The sequence below is a fragment of the Pteropus medius genome, unplaced genomic scaffold (assembly GCF_902729225.1).
Source record: "Pteropus medius unplaced genomic scaffold, Ma_sr-lr_union100, whole genome shotgun sequence".
NCBI classification, from domain to species: domain Eukaryota; kingdom Metazoa; phylum Chordata; class Mammalia; order Chiroptera; family Pteropodidae; genus Pteropus; species Pteropus medius.
In genome coordinates this window covers 3,813,547-3,828,090 of record NW_024344436.1, presented here as the reverse complement: position 1 = coordinate 3,828,090, position 14,544 = coordinate 3,813,547, and the positions used below count along the sequence as shown (strand labels likewise).

The 14,544-nt window shown below is 48.1% G+C and overlaps 2 protein-coding genes and 1 non-coding gene across 11 annotated transcripts in view; 2 read left to right on the top strand and 1 right to left on the bottom strand.

Moving 5' to 3' along the window:
* PKNOX2 (PBX/knotted 1 homeobox 2) overlaps positions 1-2,955 on the top strand; it is a 243,932-nt gene extending 240,977 nt beyond the window's left edge. For 2 of the 4 annotated variants that reach the window (XM_039872786.1, XM_039872787.1), the window contains one exon: positions 715-2,583. In XM_039872786.1, the coding sequence (XP_039728720.1) occupies positions 715-941 (227 nt within the window). In that variant the 3' untranslated portion in view covers positions 942-2,583. Of the gene's footprint in view, positions 1-714 lie in introns of all 4 variants that reach the window. The other 2 variants (XR_005654942.1, XM_039872788.1) reach the window with 2 other exon arrangements.
* Positions 2,956-6,587: 3,632 nt separating this feature from the next.
* LOC120610592 (U6 spliceosomal RNA) lies at positions 6,588-6,694 on the top strand. Its single transcript, XR_005654958.1, has one exon. It is a non-coding gene; the product is annotated as a U6 spliceosomal RNA (small nuclear RNA).
* Positions 6,695-12,519: 5,825 nt separating this feature from the next.
* FEZ1 (fasciculation and elongation protein zeta 1) overlaps positions 12,520-14,544 on the bottom strand; it is a 39,408-nt gene continuing 37,383 nt past the window's right edge. For all 6 annotated transcript variants that reach the window (XM_039872780.1, XM_039872784.1, XM_039872783.1 and 3 more), the window contains one exon: positions 12,520-12,873. In XM_039872780.1, coding sequence (XP_039728714.1) covers positions 12,857-12,873 — 17 coding nt within the window. In that variant the 3' untranslated portion in view covers positions 12,520-12,856. The remainder of the gene's footprint in view (positions 12,874-14,544) is intronic.

Sequence of the window (14,544 nt, the reverse complement as noted above, 5' to 3'; positions counted from 1 at the left end):
ACTTTAACAAGCCGAAAGCAATCTCACGAAGACCAGTGGGAGTGAGTGGTCATCTGAGTTAACGACTGCTCAGCAGAGCCCCTTCCTCACTCCCACACCCACCCTAAGTTCCTTAGTGCCTGTCAGTTTCTGCACAGTTCCCCCAAAAGCCAGGGCTATCTATAAATACCGGGCAGGCAGCTGGCTTGTGAACGGAGGCCAGGAAGAGCTTTGTTTTCCCAGCTTCTCCATCACACCCCCCACATACACTTTTCTAATTGCCGGTCGCCTGGTGCACAAGGAATAATTCAAGGAGCCAGACATTTTATAACTCGGCACGTGAGGATAGCTGTACGTGGGGGGTGGAACGAAGGTGTTCATGTGCGTATACATACCTTCAGGTATACGTGCATTTATGTGGTTGTGTACCGGTTCCTACGTGATGCGTAGTTGTCTTATGAGGCATAGTGGAAATAAACAGATTTTTAGTTAAACCGGCCAGGGAAAGAATCCCAACTCTTTCACGCCCAACCGTGTCACCTTGCACTAATGGCTTAGCTATCTGAGACTCAGTTTCCTTCTCTTTAGAATGGAGATAATACCTACCCCACAGAGTTGTGAGATGGGGGGCTTCAGACTGGGGAATTGCCCAGCTCCCCACCCCAGCAGCCTGTCCATTCGACTCTCCACCACGGAAGTTCCTGGGCCTGACCCTCTCCTCCTTCTCTCGCGTAGGTTCCATCAACTTGGACAACCTGCAGTCCCTATCCTCAGACAATGCCACCATGGCCATGCAGCAGGCTATGATGGCTGCACACGATGACTCATTGGATGGGACAGAAGAAGAAGATGAGGATGAGATGGAAGAGGAAGAGGAAGAGGAGCTGGAGGAGGAGGCCGACGAGCTTCAGACGACGAATGTCAGTGACCTGGGCTTGGAACACAGTGACTCCCTGGAGTAGTCGGCATCCCAGATGGCACTGATCACCGAGCAGGAGAGGAGTGTCGTCAGGAGGGCTTTAGGGTGGGGGGGAAGGGGACATGGGCAGGCAGCGCCGAGGAAGTTGGGCCCCAGCTTCCCAAAATCCGTAGCTTGAAGAAATGCAGAGGAGATACCTGCTCCTTCCCAACCACCAAGCTTCTATGATACCCCAGCCCCACTTCCCTAGAACTGTGGAGGACTCCGTCTGGTGGGGCCAGTCAAGCAGGAGTGAGATCTGGACTCACCAAATCCCCAAGGACAGATTGCACCCATGGGCCCCCCACCGAAGGACTTGAGTTGTTTACAAGCCCTGCACTGTGAGGCGGTCAGTGCTTTTCGCAGAGCGAGTCTTTGCCAGGGGACAGAGTTAGGAGGAAAGGGAGAGACAAAGGGGGTCTGGATTCTACCCCCAGAAGGTTCTCAGCTCTTTTGAGAGACATTCAAAGGCGAGAGGAAGCCCAAACACGCAGCCGGCGGCTGGAGGAGTGGGAGGGCCTGAGGCATCACATCTTGCACATCGGGTGGGACCTGGATTCCGCAGGGCTCCAGCTCATTCCTCCAAGGCCCCGTCTCTGGGCTCGGGCAACCACGGACTCGGGGGAGAGGGACGGAGCCACCAGAGCCCACCTGTCTCTCTCCCCTGGAAACAAATGGTAAGATGGTGGGCTCCAACTATGGGAGGTTAAGAGGAGTCCCTTCACCTGGGTTGACTCCGGGACCCAAGGAGACGGCAGAACCTGGGCTAGGAGCCTATCGAGGTGACTTTGGGGACCACAGCTGTCCCTAGGTGGTCACGGAACTCAGCTCCTATAACAACAGGATGGTGGTGTCTTATCCCAGATGTTCCAGCCCTCGGATGGAGCTGCTCATATGTTCTGCCCACTCCAGAGGCCATCAGAGACGGTGGAGCCAGGTCAGCTCGGAATCTTCCCATCCCTCAGCCCCCACCCCCACTGCGGGCCCTCTGCTCCAGGCCGGCGCCATCAGCCTCCATCTTCTCTTCATTCTATCCTTCGGAGAAGACAGAAGAAACATTGGAGAAAAGCATCCAACTTAATGGGAAGCCAGGGGTTGGAGAAGGTGCTACATTCCTCCTCCCATCAATATCCAAAGTGTGGGGGAGGCCCAGAGAAATGGCACCCAAGAGCCAAGTGGTGCCCCACCCCACCCACCTCCTTAATCTACATACCACCATTACACACAGCACGGGAGGAACTGGGGCTCCGGCAAGGAGGAGGCTTTCCGCCATCTGCGCTAACACACGCCTTCCCACCCCAACTCCCAGGCCCCATGATTGGCACCCCTTATTGCCCCTCCCTCTTACCCCTATGGCTGTGAATGACAGGACTGGTCACACGTGTGTTCTCCATTGGATTTAATTTAATGGACTTGCAGTTTCACTTGTAAATTGTGCATTGGCCATCTCCTTCAGTGGCAGAATGTGAGCGGCTCCCTGGCTCAGCTTGAGGGGACCCTCAGGGCCCTCTGGGGCTACCCCTCCCCCACCCGGTTGGGGTAGAGCGAAGGGATGGTCGCTTTCCTGAGGTCTCCCTGAAATGAATGTATTTCTCCCCCAAAAGAGCTGATATTTAATGTTTTAATAGGGATTTTTGAGAAACAAATAACCTTATTTATAATCTGGGTGATTCGATCATTTTTTACTCCCTTTTGATGCCACAGGTAGAGGAAAGTCTAGCTTTTTTGGCAACGTGCAGTGGGATAAAATACATTTCTTTTTCTGGTTTGTTTTTCTGGTTAAAACACACACACACACACACACACACACACACACACACACACACACACACCCTTCCACTTACCACTTTGGACAGGTGTCCCACCCCAGCACAGGCACACCCGCACACACGTGCCCGCACACCCTCCTCCCAGCCCCTCCACCTGCCTAATGTTATGCAACCTCCTTCTGATGTATCCACCAAACCAATACTGAATGTGGCCCAGAAGTTTCCAGTAAATCTTATTACCTACCGTAATTCAACTGCGTGATTCTCTTTTTCTGTGGTTAGTGGGACTGTGGACCAGAGAGAATTTGGAGTCCTCAGCATAACCCTTATTTAACTGACTACCTACATGGAAGGGAACAGGCAGAGGGCTCTCTGGTGACCTCAGTTTACCTGCCTGGGGAGGAAGACAGCCAAGTTTGGCACACTCGCCACATATGTGTCTACCTCTAAGACAAAGAGAATCGAGAGAGAAGACGGAGGAAGCAATGCACTACCCTCTCCTGATGCTTTCCTCCAATAGCAATGGAGAGATCAGAATTTGGTCCCCTCCTCTACCGCATTCCACCTCCCCCAAAGTTCTTTGCTTTTAACAGCTCCATCCTAGGCTCCAAGGGTTTTCATCATTGAAGCTGGTGCCACCGCTGCTGCACATCCCCAGCTCTCACATGCCCACCCTGGCCCTATCCTTCAGGTCTCGGGAATCAAGGAGAGAAAGTCTTGACTGCCACATTTAATCCTGGATCTGTGTCCAGAGGGGAGCCTACTCTTTGAACCCCAGAGTTTGTCATTGTCTTCCCTGGACCAAGAAGAAATTTAGAGGCAACTTCTTTCTTGTCTCCCCAAGTAAGTGAGAAGCAGATTTCCTTGTTACCTTGAGCCTAGAGGTGGCCTCATCTGGACAATATTACTGAAATGTCCAGGGAATCGGCTTAGAAGCGGGAGGGAGAATTCCTCGTCCACATTTGCAAAGGCCGCAGTTTGCATTTACCAGTGAACACCCTAGAGCCAGGCTTAAGATGGGGAAGGGACTGGCGACATAGGCAAAATGGACCTCCAGCAGCTCTGATGGCGGTTCCCTGGGTCACGGCTCTCACTTGACCTGGCCCTCTCATCACAACCGGGGAATTCTGCAAACACAGCAGAGCCCTGGCTACAGGCAACAGAGAAAGGCTCAAGATTAGCGAGAAGGTGGTACCTTAGAACCTCACTTTCCAGAGCCGGGAAGATGGCAGACTTTCAAATAAACATTTCCCAGAGAACGCGCTGTTAAAAGATATGGTATATAAAAAAAAAAATCCGTGGCCAAATTAGACTAGGATGAACTGCACATTATATTTCGCTAATAAAGTTGCATAAGGCACGTTACTACAGTAAAGGCTCGGAAAAGTCCTGCAGAAAAGAAAACTGTTTAACTTTTTTTAACCTATTTCCCAAATTTATTTACCTTTTTTCCCCAAGTAATATCTATTCAATTATATTAGTATTTCACAAAACATACTTTACGGAACGCTATTCTAAGAAATTACAGAGCAGCCTGCCCAAGCCTTTCCCACTCCTTCCAAAGTTTTCCTCCCAAGTTCTGTCATCTTTTCAGCCACGCTGCCAACAGAAAAAGGGGTTTCCTAAATTATTTGAGATGTGGGTGGTTGTGTTTTAAGGAGGCAGCAGCCCCTCTCTGTGCATGACCCAAATCCCATCCAACCCAAGGAAATGTGCCACAATCCCTGTGGAAGTAAGAGAGATGGGACGATGTGGGTGCGGAGAAGTGGAGGGAAGATTTCCTCTACCCGCAGGATAGGCCTCTGATGCCTGGGCCCTGAGAACTCTCCACTGACTTCTGGCCCCAACCCCCAGCCCATCAGGAAAGACCTTTCAGGTTTGGAGATTCCCGCTCATGGGAGTTGATGGCTAGAGCTACACTTCCTTGGCCAAGGAACCCCCGACTGCCGAGGACGTGGCCGGATGAGGGCAATGACTCTGTCAGACAGAGTCTTGTTTGGACTCATTTGTTCAATCTGTATTTATTGAGCGCCAGCTCTGTCCCAGGCAGTTTTCGATCCTGAGGATACCGCTGTGATCGACAAAAACAAGTTCTTGTCTTCAGGAAGTTTACTTTCTAGTAGAAGACTGAGACTGAAAGTGTGCTCATGACGTCCCCTTAATGGTTAAAATGTGATCTCATCCTAGGATGGTGACCACAAACTTTATCATTCTGAGCCACAGATCAGGAGGCACTCAGGTCCAATGTGGAGTTCAGGTCAAATTCAGCTTGCAGACATGTTTTGTTTGGACCATATATTGTTTTAAATTTCTTGTGCCAACATTTAAGAAAGATTGCATGTAAAAATTCAGATTCCTGGCTTCTCTCAAAGAATCAGGCAACTCGGGACCTATATTCACACACAGACAGGGTCGGGTGTGCTTGGATCATTGCTGCCCCTTACGACATTGTCTCCAGGTGTCATGATATTGGCCACTCAGGTTGTCTCAATACCAAGACTGAGAATCACCCGCCGCTCATCATCGAGCTATCCCTACTCGATTGACTTATTGGTTAGTTCTGCTTCCCCCTCCCTTAATCCCTCTTTTGCGCCTTTCCCTCCAATTTTCGAATGGTTGTTTTTAAGAGGGCAAATATTTCTCTCTGCCCATTGCTCCATCAAGAGCAAGAAAACAAAATAGTACAGAAAGGGCTCTGCCTTTGGGAAAACAATGGAGAGAACACATTTGTTTGTGGAAGCGAAGATACTCCTACCTTCAACGCAAAGTGTACCTGTGTCTTGCACTCAGACATCTTCATTCTATGTTACCTGCGTACCTGGCTTATTGAGGCAGTCATGAGCCTTAGGGTACAAAAACCACCAGAGTTGCTCCTTATAAATGCAGATTAGGCCCCATAACCAGCTTTTCCCAGATTCAAAACAAGATACCTAAAGACTTTGAGAAACATTGCTCTCAGAAAATAGTTTTCAGTTGCCTTTAGAAGTTCGTTGTTTTAACTTCCTTTTGCTATATAGACTACAGCCCCCCAGGCCAGTTACTCATTGAGAAAGCATTCAGAGGTGCCTACTCTGTGCCTGACATTGGACAGGGGTCAGATAATTCAACTTCGCGGAGCATCACAGGCAGAGGGATCACCGAAGACCGGCAGAGAGGAAGCCGATAGCACCATAATCTGTGCATTTCCACTTCGGCATCTTATTTTCATCCCACAGATGAAGCAGATTTTATTACACCACGTTCAAGTGTAGATATCTTATACTTTTTTATTTCTCAGCATCTCTCTGGGCCAATCTCATTTAGCCCCTTAGCAAATTAAATGCATCTCATTAAACCAAACCCATTTAGGACAATGCCCTTCAGGTGTGTGCATCTTGGTGCATCTTTCATTTAAGACAAGTGCTTGATTTATTTTTCATCTCATTACACTCTTTAAAATTATATGCATCTCATTACACTCAGTGCACTGAGACGACTTATTTCAGGTGTAGACATTACACCCAGTATTATCAGGCAAGTATATTTTTTTCATTTCATTACAAGCCTTACAATTTATGTACATCTCATTACAATCAGCCATTTACGACAATTCCCTTCAGTTGTGTATATCTCATTATACCTTTTCATTTCAGATTTTTTTCATCTTATTACACCCAAGCATTATTCAGAGAACTCACCTCAGGTGTGCATAGCTCACATCCACCTGTTATTTCAGGAATTTTGGAGTGGTTGCTTTCCCCCATTGTATTGCAAAATTTTTATTATACCAGACTCACTTAAAGCCCACTCTGTTTACTTGTGGGCCTCCTATGCTCCTTTGTAGGGATAGGAAGGATACTGGGTTCCCCTGGATTTGGCAAGACTGTCAATAATTTCCTCTTGTGCTCACTTTAGCAGCACACATTCTAAAGTAGGAATGGTACAGAGAAGATTAACATGGCCCCTGCGCAAGGATGACACGCAAATTCATGAAGTGTTCCATAAATAATAATAATAATAATAATAATAATAATAATAATAATAATAATTTCCTCTTTCACATAGGGACCATCTAAATTAGCTTCCTCACTTGCACATTGAGAGTGTTAAAAGAGATAGCCGCTAAGCTCCCCTTTGGTTAATACTCTCTGAAACTCTGGTCCTGTGCACGACAGTGCAGCATGTTCCCCAGCTTCTCCTGGGGATGCCGCAGCTCTCTCTGGACAGGCCCCGCCCTGCTGGAGAAGCTGAGATTGACACCACTGCCCAGGCTTCTAACGGCTAGACTGCTTCACACTTCCTGCTTTTGACTGGATACTGCTGTGTATCCACGTGGGGTCACATCTTTGAAGGAGATGAAATAACTTTGCTCTCCTGTGATACACTCTCTCCAGCACCTCCAGGCTCCCTGGCATCTTCGTCTCTCCCCAAACCTCCACTCCAGGAGTTCTCAGTTGGGGGACATCTTAGAATTGCTAAGCAGGCTCTTGGAGTTGCGGGTGCCTAAGTTCCATGCTCAATCTACTAAATTAGAATCTCCAAGGGCGGGGCCAAAGTAGGTGCATTTTTAAAAGCACCTCAGAGATTCTGAACCACTACGTCACCGAAGCCTAATTTCAGAAAAGCATCTGCAGTGCAGTCGCTCTGAGCCGAAAACGTCTGATGCTCTCAGTACACCCCTCCCAGCTATATTTGCATGTAAGAATCCAAGCCGAGAGTGAAAAAGTCACTTTCCAGTCCTGAAAAGGGCACTAGGGGTCAGTAAACCCAACCTGCCCACCCCATACAGGAATCCCATCCACAGCACACTATAAATTGTCATCTCCCTTTACTGCCCAATGCTTCCCAGGCCAGAAAGGCAAACTGGTGCCCAGAGCCACCTTATCCCTCCGACTCCACCAGTGATCTGAGATCCGCCTTCTGGAGACAGATGGATGAAGGAGAAACCCTCCAGACTGTTTAATTGTGGTCCTCAAGGCCTATTTACCGCACACGCGGCTTCTCTGAGTACGTCTGGGTGGTCTGTGTGCTTCCTCTTCTGTCACTCTACCTGTCTCCTTGCCAATGAAAATAGAATCTTTTCGCTAAGCATAAAATAAATTTGAATTTCACCATTTCTCCTCCGCCACTCTAACGGAACGACCCTGCTGAGAAATCAGAATTCGGCATGACTCCCGCCTCTTTGCTTTGGCTCCCCATCCAGGGCTACCCCAAGCCACTGGTTCTAGAATCAGCAGGTGCCAGGGCTGATGGGACCACGACAAAGCAGGATTTTATGAGGATAAAGGGCAGGAGTAAGGCTGATTTTAGAGAAAGGGGCCACGCTCTGTCTTGTTTTGTTTTTGTTTTTGGGTTCTGTGTCTACTGGATTGAAAAGAGCGGATCCCCAAGGCTTAAGAGGCCATAGGGCCAGCCCTTTCTCTGTGTTCCTCGAAGTTTACTAATAAAAATAAAAGTCACAATTTATCGAGCACTTAGCATATATGCTAGATACTGTAGGTTATTCAAAATAACCCTGCAATTATTATTAATATTAGTATTCCCATTTCTAAAATGAGGTAACTAGGGCTCAAAGATATTGAATGATGTTCTCAAAAATTATTTAGCTACTATGTAGTAGAGCTGGGATTTGAACCAAAGACCAAACACATGCTCCTCTCATGAGGTAATTTGCCTCCCTAAGCCTCTGCTTGACAAGGGATGGCCTTCAGAGTCAAGTGCGAAGCCCTTCTTCCTCGAAAGCCTCAGAGGTGCCGGCAGCCCTGCACCTGCTTTTGCTTTTCTCCTGTAAGGTCCCAGATGAAGCAGCTCTCGGAGATTTGGACTCAAACCTCAGCCTGCTTCTCCCACAACTCAGCATCCACCGAGCAGCCCACCAGCTCCTAACTTGAACCGTCTGTTTTAGAGGCAGGGAGCGGGGCAGGATTTAGGTCCTCTGAGCTTACGAAGTTGCTCTGCATACTGTTCTAGGAGCTATAATACGGAAGTGGTTGGAGGCTAGTCTTGGAGGAGAGGCTTCTGCTGATTGTCCACAGACTGGGACAAAGAGGTGGCAACGGCAGGTCCACTCTACCGTTGTTGATGGTCACTCAGATGTGCTGTAGAGATTGATGTGTGAGGTCAGTGACAACGGCTGACATCCAAGCCTTTCTCATTTCTGGCCTGTGCAGGTGATTCCTTCTCTCCTGTCAGAGAGGGCAAGGCCAGATTCTTGTGTTTTTTTTTTTCAGGCTTGACTACTGAGAGTGAGAGCAAAACCAGGTTGAAAGATGGAGGAAGAGCAAAGAGAAGAGAGGTCATGTCTGGGAGAGAGAGACAGACTGGGTGCCCAAACGAAGTGGGGCAGGGGGGCGGGCTGTCTACTGAGAGCGGAGGACAGGCCAGGGCCAAGAGCACTGTCGGATTGGGCAACACTTTAATAAAAGGAAAAAAAGCCCAAACGCTTCTGTTCAAGGAGGAAAAGAAGAGAGAGGATAAAGTGGAAATACAATGGACTAGAATACAGACACCTGGCTGTTCCACTAATTTGCTTCTCTGGTTCTGTGATTCATTGTCCTCTTCTTTGGCAGGTTGAAAGCTGAGGAAAAAATGAGGAGGGGGACACACGGTAGAAGTAAGAGGGGGTGGAAAGAGAAAGGGAGAGGAACTAGATGTGCTTGTGTCTCTGGGGCTTTTCAGACAAAGCTATTATCAAAATGCCAACCAGCTCCTGCCTGGCCAATTTGCATACTCCATGCTGTGCTCTTTGAAGCAAGATGAATATGCATGAGGGCTTGGGCGGGGGTGTGGAGCTACTGGGCTGTGGGCTAAGGTGGCTCATTGTTCTTTTAAAAGAAAGGCATTAATAGAAAGCCAAAGCCCCGTCCTGGTCAGCAGAGTGGCCTTTGCTTCCCTTCTCTAGCGAAGGGAAGAGGAGGGCAAAGCTCAGGCTCAGTCAGAAATCTCGACTATTCTCTCATCCTCCCAAGGAAATAAATAATCAGGCGCCATCAAGAACCCAAGTGTCTCTTCTCCAAGAGCAGCATTTAATTACTCTCCTCTCCACGCATACTAATCACGGAGACTGGCTGGGCCAGCAGTCACCTCTCCTGCCTTCCGTGGAAATCAGGCTGCCTCTCTCGTTTCCCGCTTCTGCTGCAAGGAAAGCTGGGCACCCAGACTCTCCCTGCTTCCGGCCTTTGGTGGGACCCCAAGTGCTCTCTGTGGCTGGGCTGTGGTGAGAGTCCCTTGGACACAGTGGGTGCTCAAAAATGCTCACGGAATGGGCTCGCCGATGTCCATTAGAACTTGGCTTATCATTCATCCTAAGACACCTGGAGGATCATGCCTTCTCACTGACCTTCTCCATCTCTTCCCTGACCACGAGCGGAAGAGAGTTGTACTCTAGGCATTATTCCGGTGAGCATGAAAAAGATTTATTTCAAAATAGAATTTATCCCACAAACTTCAGGGCCCCAACACCCTTCCTTTTGGGGTTTCTTTCTGAGATATCACATCTGTCTCCCATCCTGAGACAGAAATACAAGGATAAGGAAATCCGGGATTTTGGAAAATGGCTCGTCCCTTGTGATCATCTGTTTCACCTCTACACGAATGAAGGCTGACGACTGGCTCTGTGGTGGAGTTGCCTTACCAGGACTTGAGCTTAGCAAAATCTACATCGAGACCTTTCATAGATGGGAACACATCTCAGTTAAAGAATCTACTAGCCAGACCAACCTCCTATCCACCTAGGAGGGTGCCCTACAGGCCTTGGCTGTCCAGTTCTCTTAGACTGGACTTGAGTTTCACAATCAAGACTGACTGGGTCTGAAGTATCGGTTCACCCTTGGGACCCTTCCTACAGTCCTGAAGGAGGAGACAGGAAACTGGGGGAAGAGATTTGCGTTCGCCCGTTACTCACAATACCTGTGCTTTCCTCAGGTTCAGCATCCGAGAGTCAGGGATCCCGCAACTGAAAACCTAGAGCAAAGCTTCTCCAAACCTTAATGTAAATAACAATTGCCAGGAAATCTTGTTAAAATGCAGCTTGTGACTCACTCGGTAGGTCTGGGGTGGGGCCTTAGGTTTTACATTTCTAACAAGTTCCTAGATGTTGTCAGTGATGCTGGTCTGGGCACCACATTTTGAGTAGCAGCCAAGGACAGAAGGAAGGGCAATGCAAAACCACGAGAAATCGATTTAATATTCCCTCTCAACTCCTGTGTGGACAAAAGGAGAGAAAAGAGCAGCCACCACTTCCACCCTTCCCTCCCAGACTCACCTCCTCCTAGACGCAGTGTATCCCTGACACGTGAGATTTATTTTTAACTGCCAGCAGCTTTGATGAGCTTGTCTCCGCTGCTTCAGACACCTGCTGGCAGGATAAATTGGGGGAAAGGAGTGGCTGACCCAGATCTGACAAATCCAAGGCAGGAAGAAAAGCTGCTGGGGAGTCAGTGCCTCCCCTTTGCTGAGACTGGTGACAAACCCCACCACTGGCTGTGTTAACTTGCTCATGACTTGATATCACCAGTGACCCTTTGCATCCTTAGCTGTAGCGCCAATGAAGGTAGAACTGAATTCACTCATTGTTGTCAAAGCCTGGTACTTACGTGAATTTTTTGACCCCTGAGGATCTACATGGGTGCCTATGTTTGCTTCTGTCTCCTATAGCAGTCAAGGTTCTATCTACACAGGGATTCTGCTTCATGTAGACCCCTGCATTAGAGCTGCAGGCACTGGGACAGCTTCCCTGGTGGAGCGAGTCCCCTTCACCCCATGCGAGACTGCTGCTGCTCCTAGAAAAGCAGAGGCTCGGGAAGTGAAAGGCAGGCACCGAGGATGGCGTCTACCGCCACCTACGTGAATCTGTGGCCTCCTGCGGAGTTGCCAGGGTGATACAGTATAGCTTTTCGCAACATGTACACTTAGTTCAACCAACACGGAGCCCCTAAGAGTGAGGAGAAGTCTCATTGGATAAGAGACCAAGCGGCAGTCTGACTCCACTCCTTCTGAACACCTCCGCTTCTCAGCCTCCTCATCTGTGAAATCAGGCCCTCACTCCCCATGCAGAGTTGCTGCGATGTGAGATAACGTATAGAGAGTGATAAGGCCGGGGGCAGGCTCACAGCCAGTGCTTGATCGAAGTTTTTGTTGCAAAATGAGGCTGTGGAAATTGTCAGGGTTAATATCATTTCAGCAGGAGAATGGAAGCCAAGAGAGTTCAGGTTGTGGTGAAATCAAGCCAGCATCTGGATACAAAGACAGCATTCACCTGCTGGTCATTCAAGGCTGCCACCGATGCCTGAGACAGCACAGAGGGGCCAGAGCTGCTGAACCACTGGGGCTGCAGGAAAGACACAGGACATGAAGGGATCATAGGATATGGTTCCCAGGGGTCGTTAGGGGCAGTGAAGAAAGCAGCTGCAATCCTACAGCTCAGCAGAGCTGCCTCCCTCCGACACCTGAGTCTCTAGGTTCCTGGGGACGGGCTGGCCATCTCAACAGGAGGTGCTACAGATGCCTGGCTGCTCCTTGAGGCTCACTTTCTATCTGCTAACTTCACAACCTCCCTTGTCATCCGACACCCTCTCCAACCAGTAGTTCCTACAACACATCGTGCAACTCCCTCTACAGTTGCCAAGGCACAAGATCTCAGAGCCTGTGGACGGCCTCCTCCCTCTGGCTGTACCGTGCGCAGCCCCATCACAATCACAACAGGACATGTTCCCGGTCCCTAAACACTATGCTGCCACCACAGGCCATGCAACATCACGTGAAGGCAGCTATACGTCCTTTCTCTAGAGGGCTCGTAACAGGAGCCACTGGACACCACACTCTAAAGCACGTGAATATTAATTAAATGAAGGTTTATTTCAAAATTAGTCTTAGAGTATAAGCTGTTTTTGAGGGTGGAGCCAGACTACAGAATGAGTGGTGAGAGCGTCTGCCTTCCTCCGACATAGGCGGAGAGGAGGCAGTGTCCCCAGCCCTGCCCCTCATCATGCATCCAATGATTACTAGGACTAGAAGCCAACAGCAAAGAACCCGCGCGCTTGCTCGTGTTTAATCCAGGTTAAACTCTACACGTGTAAATACACATCGGAGGTTACGTGGTGTCATGCAGTCCCTGTGATGGAATGACTCTTGCTCAGTGACCTCCGCTGCAAGGCTGCTCCCAAGGGCAAGGTTAGGTGGGACAGAGCACTGGAAAGAGAAGAGAACAGAGGTCAAAGCACAGCATAGGTCAGAACCTGCCATCCCAGGTAGCCCTGGCCGACAGCGGTCACGCTGGCTTCCCACCAGCGTCCTGAGCAGAGAACTGCCCCCTTAGAACAAGGAACAATTGCAGTCACGTGTCTTTCTTCCAGAAAAATGAAGAGCCAGTGGTAAGGGATTGTTTGGTGTAACAGTTAAGTACGTACTCTCCAGTGCCCAGCTGCCTGGGTTCAAATCCTGGATTCACTGTTTGTAATTCTATGACTTTAAGGAGATTTACTTTACCTCTCTTGCTTATTTCTTCATGTATACAATAGACAGTGCCTTTGCCTGCCCTTAAAGTGTTGTTCAGAGGCAAGTAGAAAGTGCTCGGTAAATGTGAACTAGTTTTATAAATTCACTGACATTTCAGTGGATTGTAAGGGGTAAAATCCAGCCCTCAGGCTCCCAGACTTGTAGAATCTATTTCTACAAATCATCTTTAAAAACACCTTTTGAGAAATGTGCTGCTCTTTTAAACCTTTAAGAGTCAGAAGTTCTTCCCATGTTTAGCCTAAATTCCTCCTGCAGAAATTTAAGATTAATCTCTCTGATCATTATGGAAATGCTATAGTTTGGAGGTTCTTAACCGAAGGTCCAAAATCCTTCAAAAACTATACCCAGTTGTCTGCATGTAGAGCAAAGGCTAGTGAAACAAAGGGTCTAGACAATGAATGATCATCAATGGGTACTGTTATAGACTGAATGCTTGTGTCTCCCCAAAATCCATATGTTGAAGCCCTTGAAGCCCTAACCCCCCAGTGCAGCCGTATTTGGAGATGGAGCCTCTGAGGAAGTAAGGTCATAAGGATGGAGCCCTTATCTGATAGGATTAGGTCTCTATAAGATTAGACTCCAGGGAGCAAATCTCTTTCTTCTCTCTCTCTTTCTGTCTCTCTCTCTCTCTCTGTCTCTCTGTCTCTGTCTCTGTCTGTCTCTCTGTCTCTCTGTCTCTCTGTCTCTCTGTCTCTCTCTCTCTCTCTCTCTCCTTGAGAACACAAAAGGAAAGACTATTATCTGCAAGCCAAGAAGAAAGCCCTCAATAGAAACCAAATTTGTTGTCACTTTCATTATGGACTTCTAGCCTCCAGAACTGTGAGAAAATGAATTTATGTTGTTTAAGCTAAGCAGTGGTATTTTGTTTTAGCAGCCTGGGCAGACTAACACACACACGCTAACGTCACAAAAAGAAAGACAACCAGAGAGTAGGTGACTCTTAATGGAAGTTTACAAATTTGAGGCTGAATCTGATCAAACTTCTAGCTCTACCAATGAACAGAAGTACAAAAGATGGAAGCACATACCCAATTAAACGATGTGGACACAACCATCTAGCAAAGGCCAGAATGAGAAAAGTCTATGGGACAAACAATCTGGCTTTTCCAAGAAATAAATGTCAAGGAATGCAAGCAACAAAGAAAAGGGGAACCAATATATATTAAGAGACTTAAGAGACATATTATCCAATTGCAAGATGTGGGACTTCACTGGATCCTGATCCAAACAAACCGAAAAAAATTTTATGGGAAAATCAGAGAAATCTGAACACTGATTGAATAGTCAGTGATATTGAGAAATTTTTTATTTTTCTAGTTGTTATAATATTGTGGTTATGTTTTT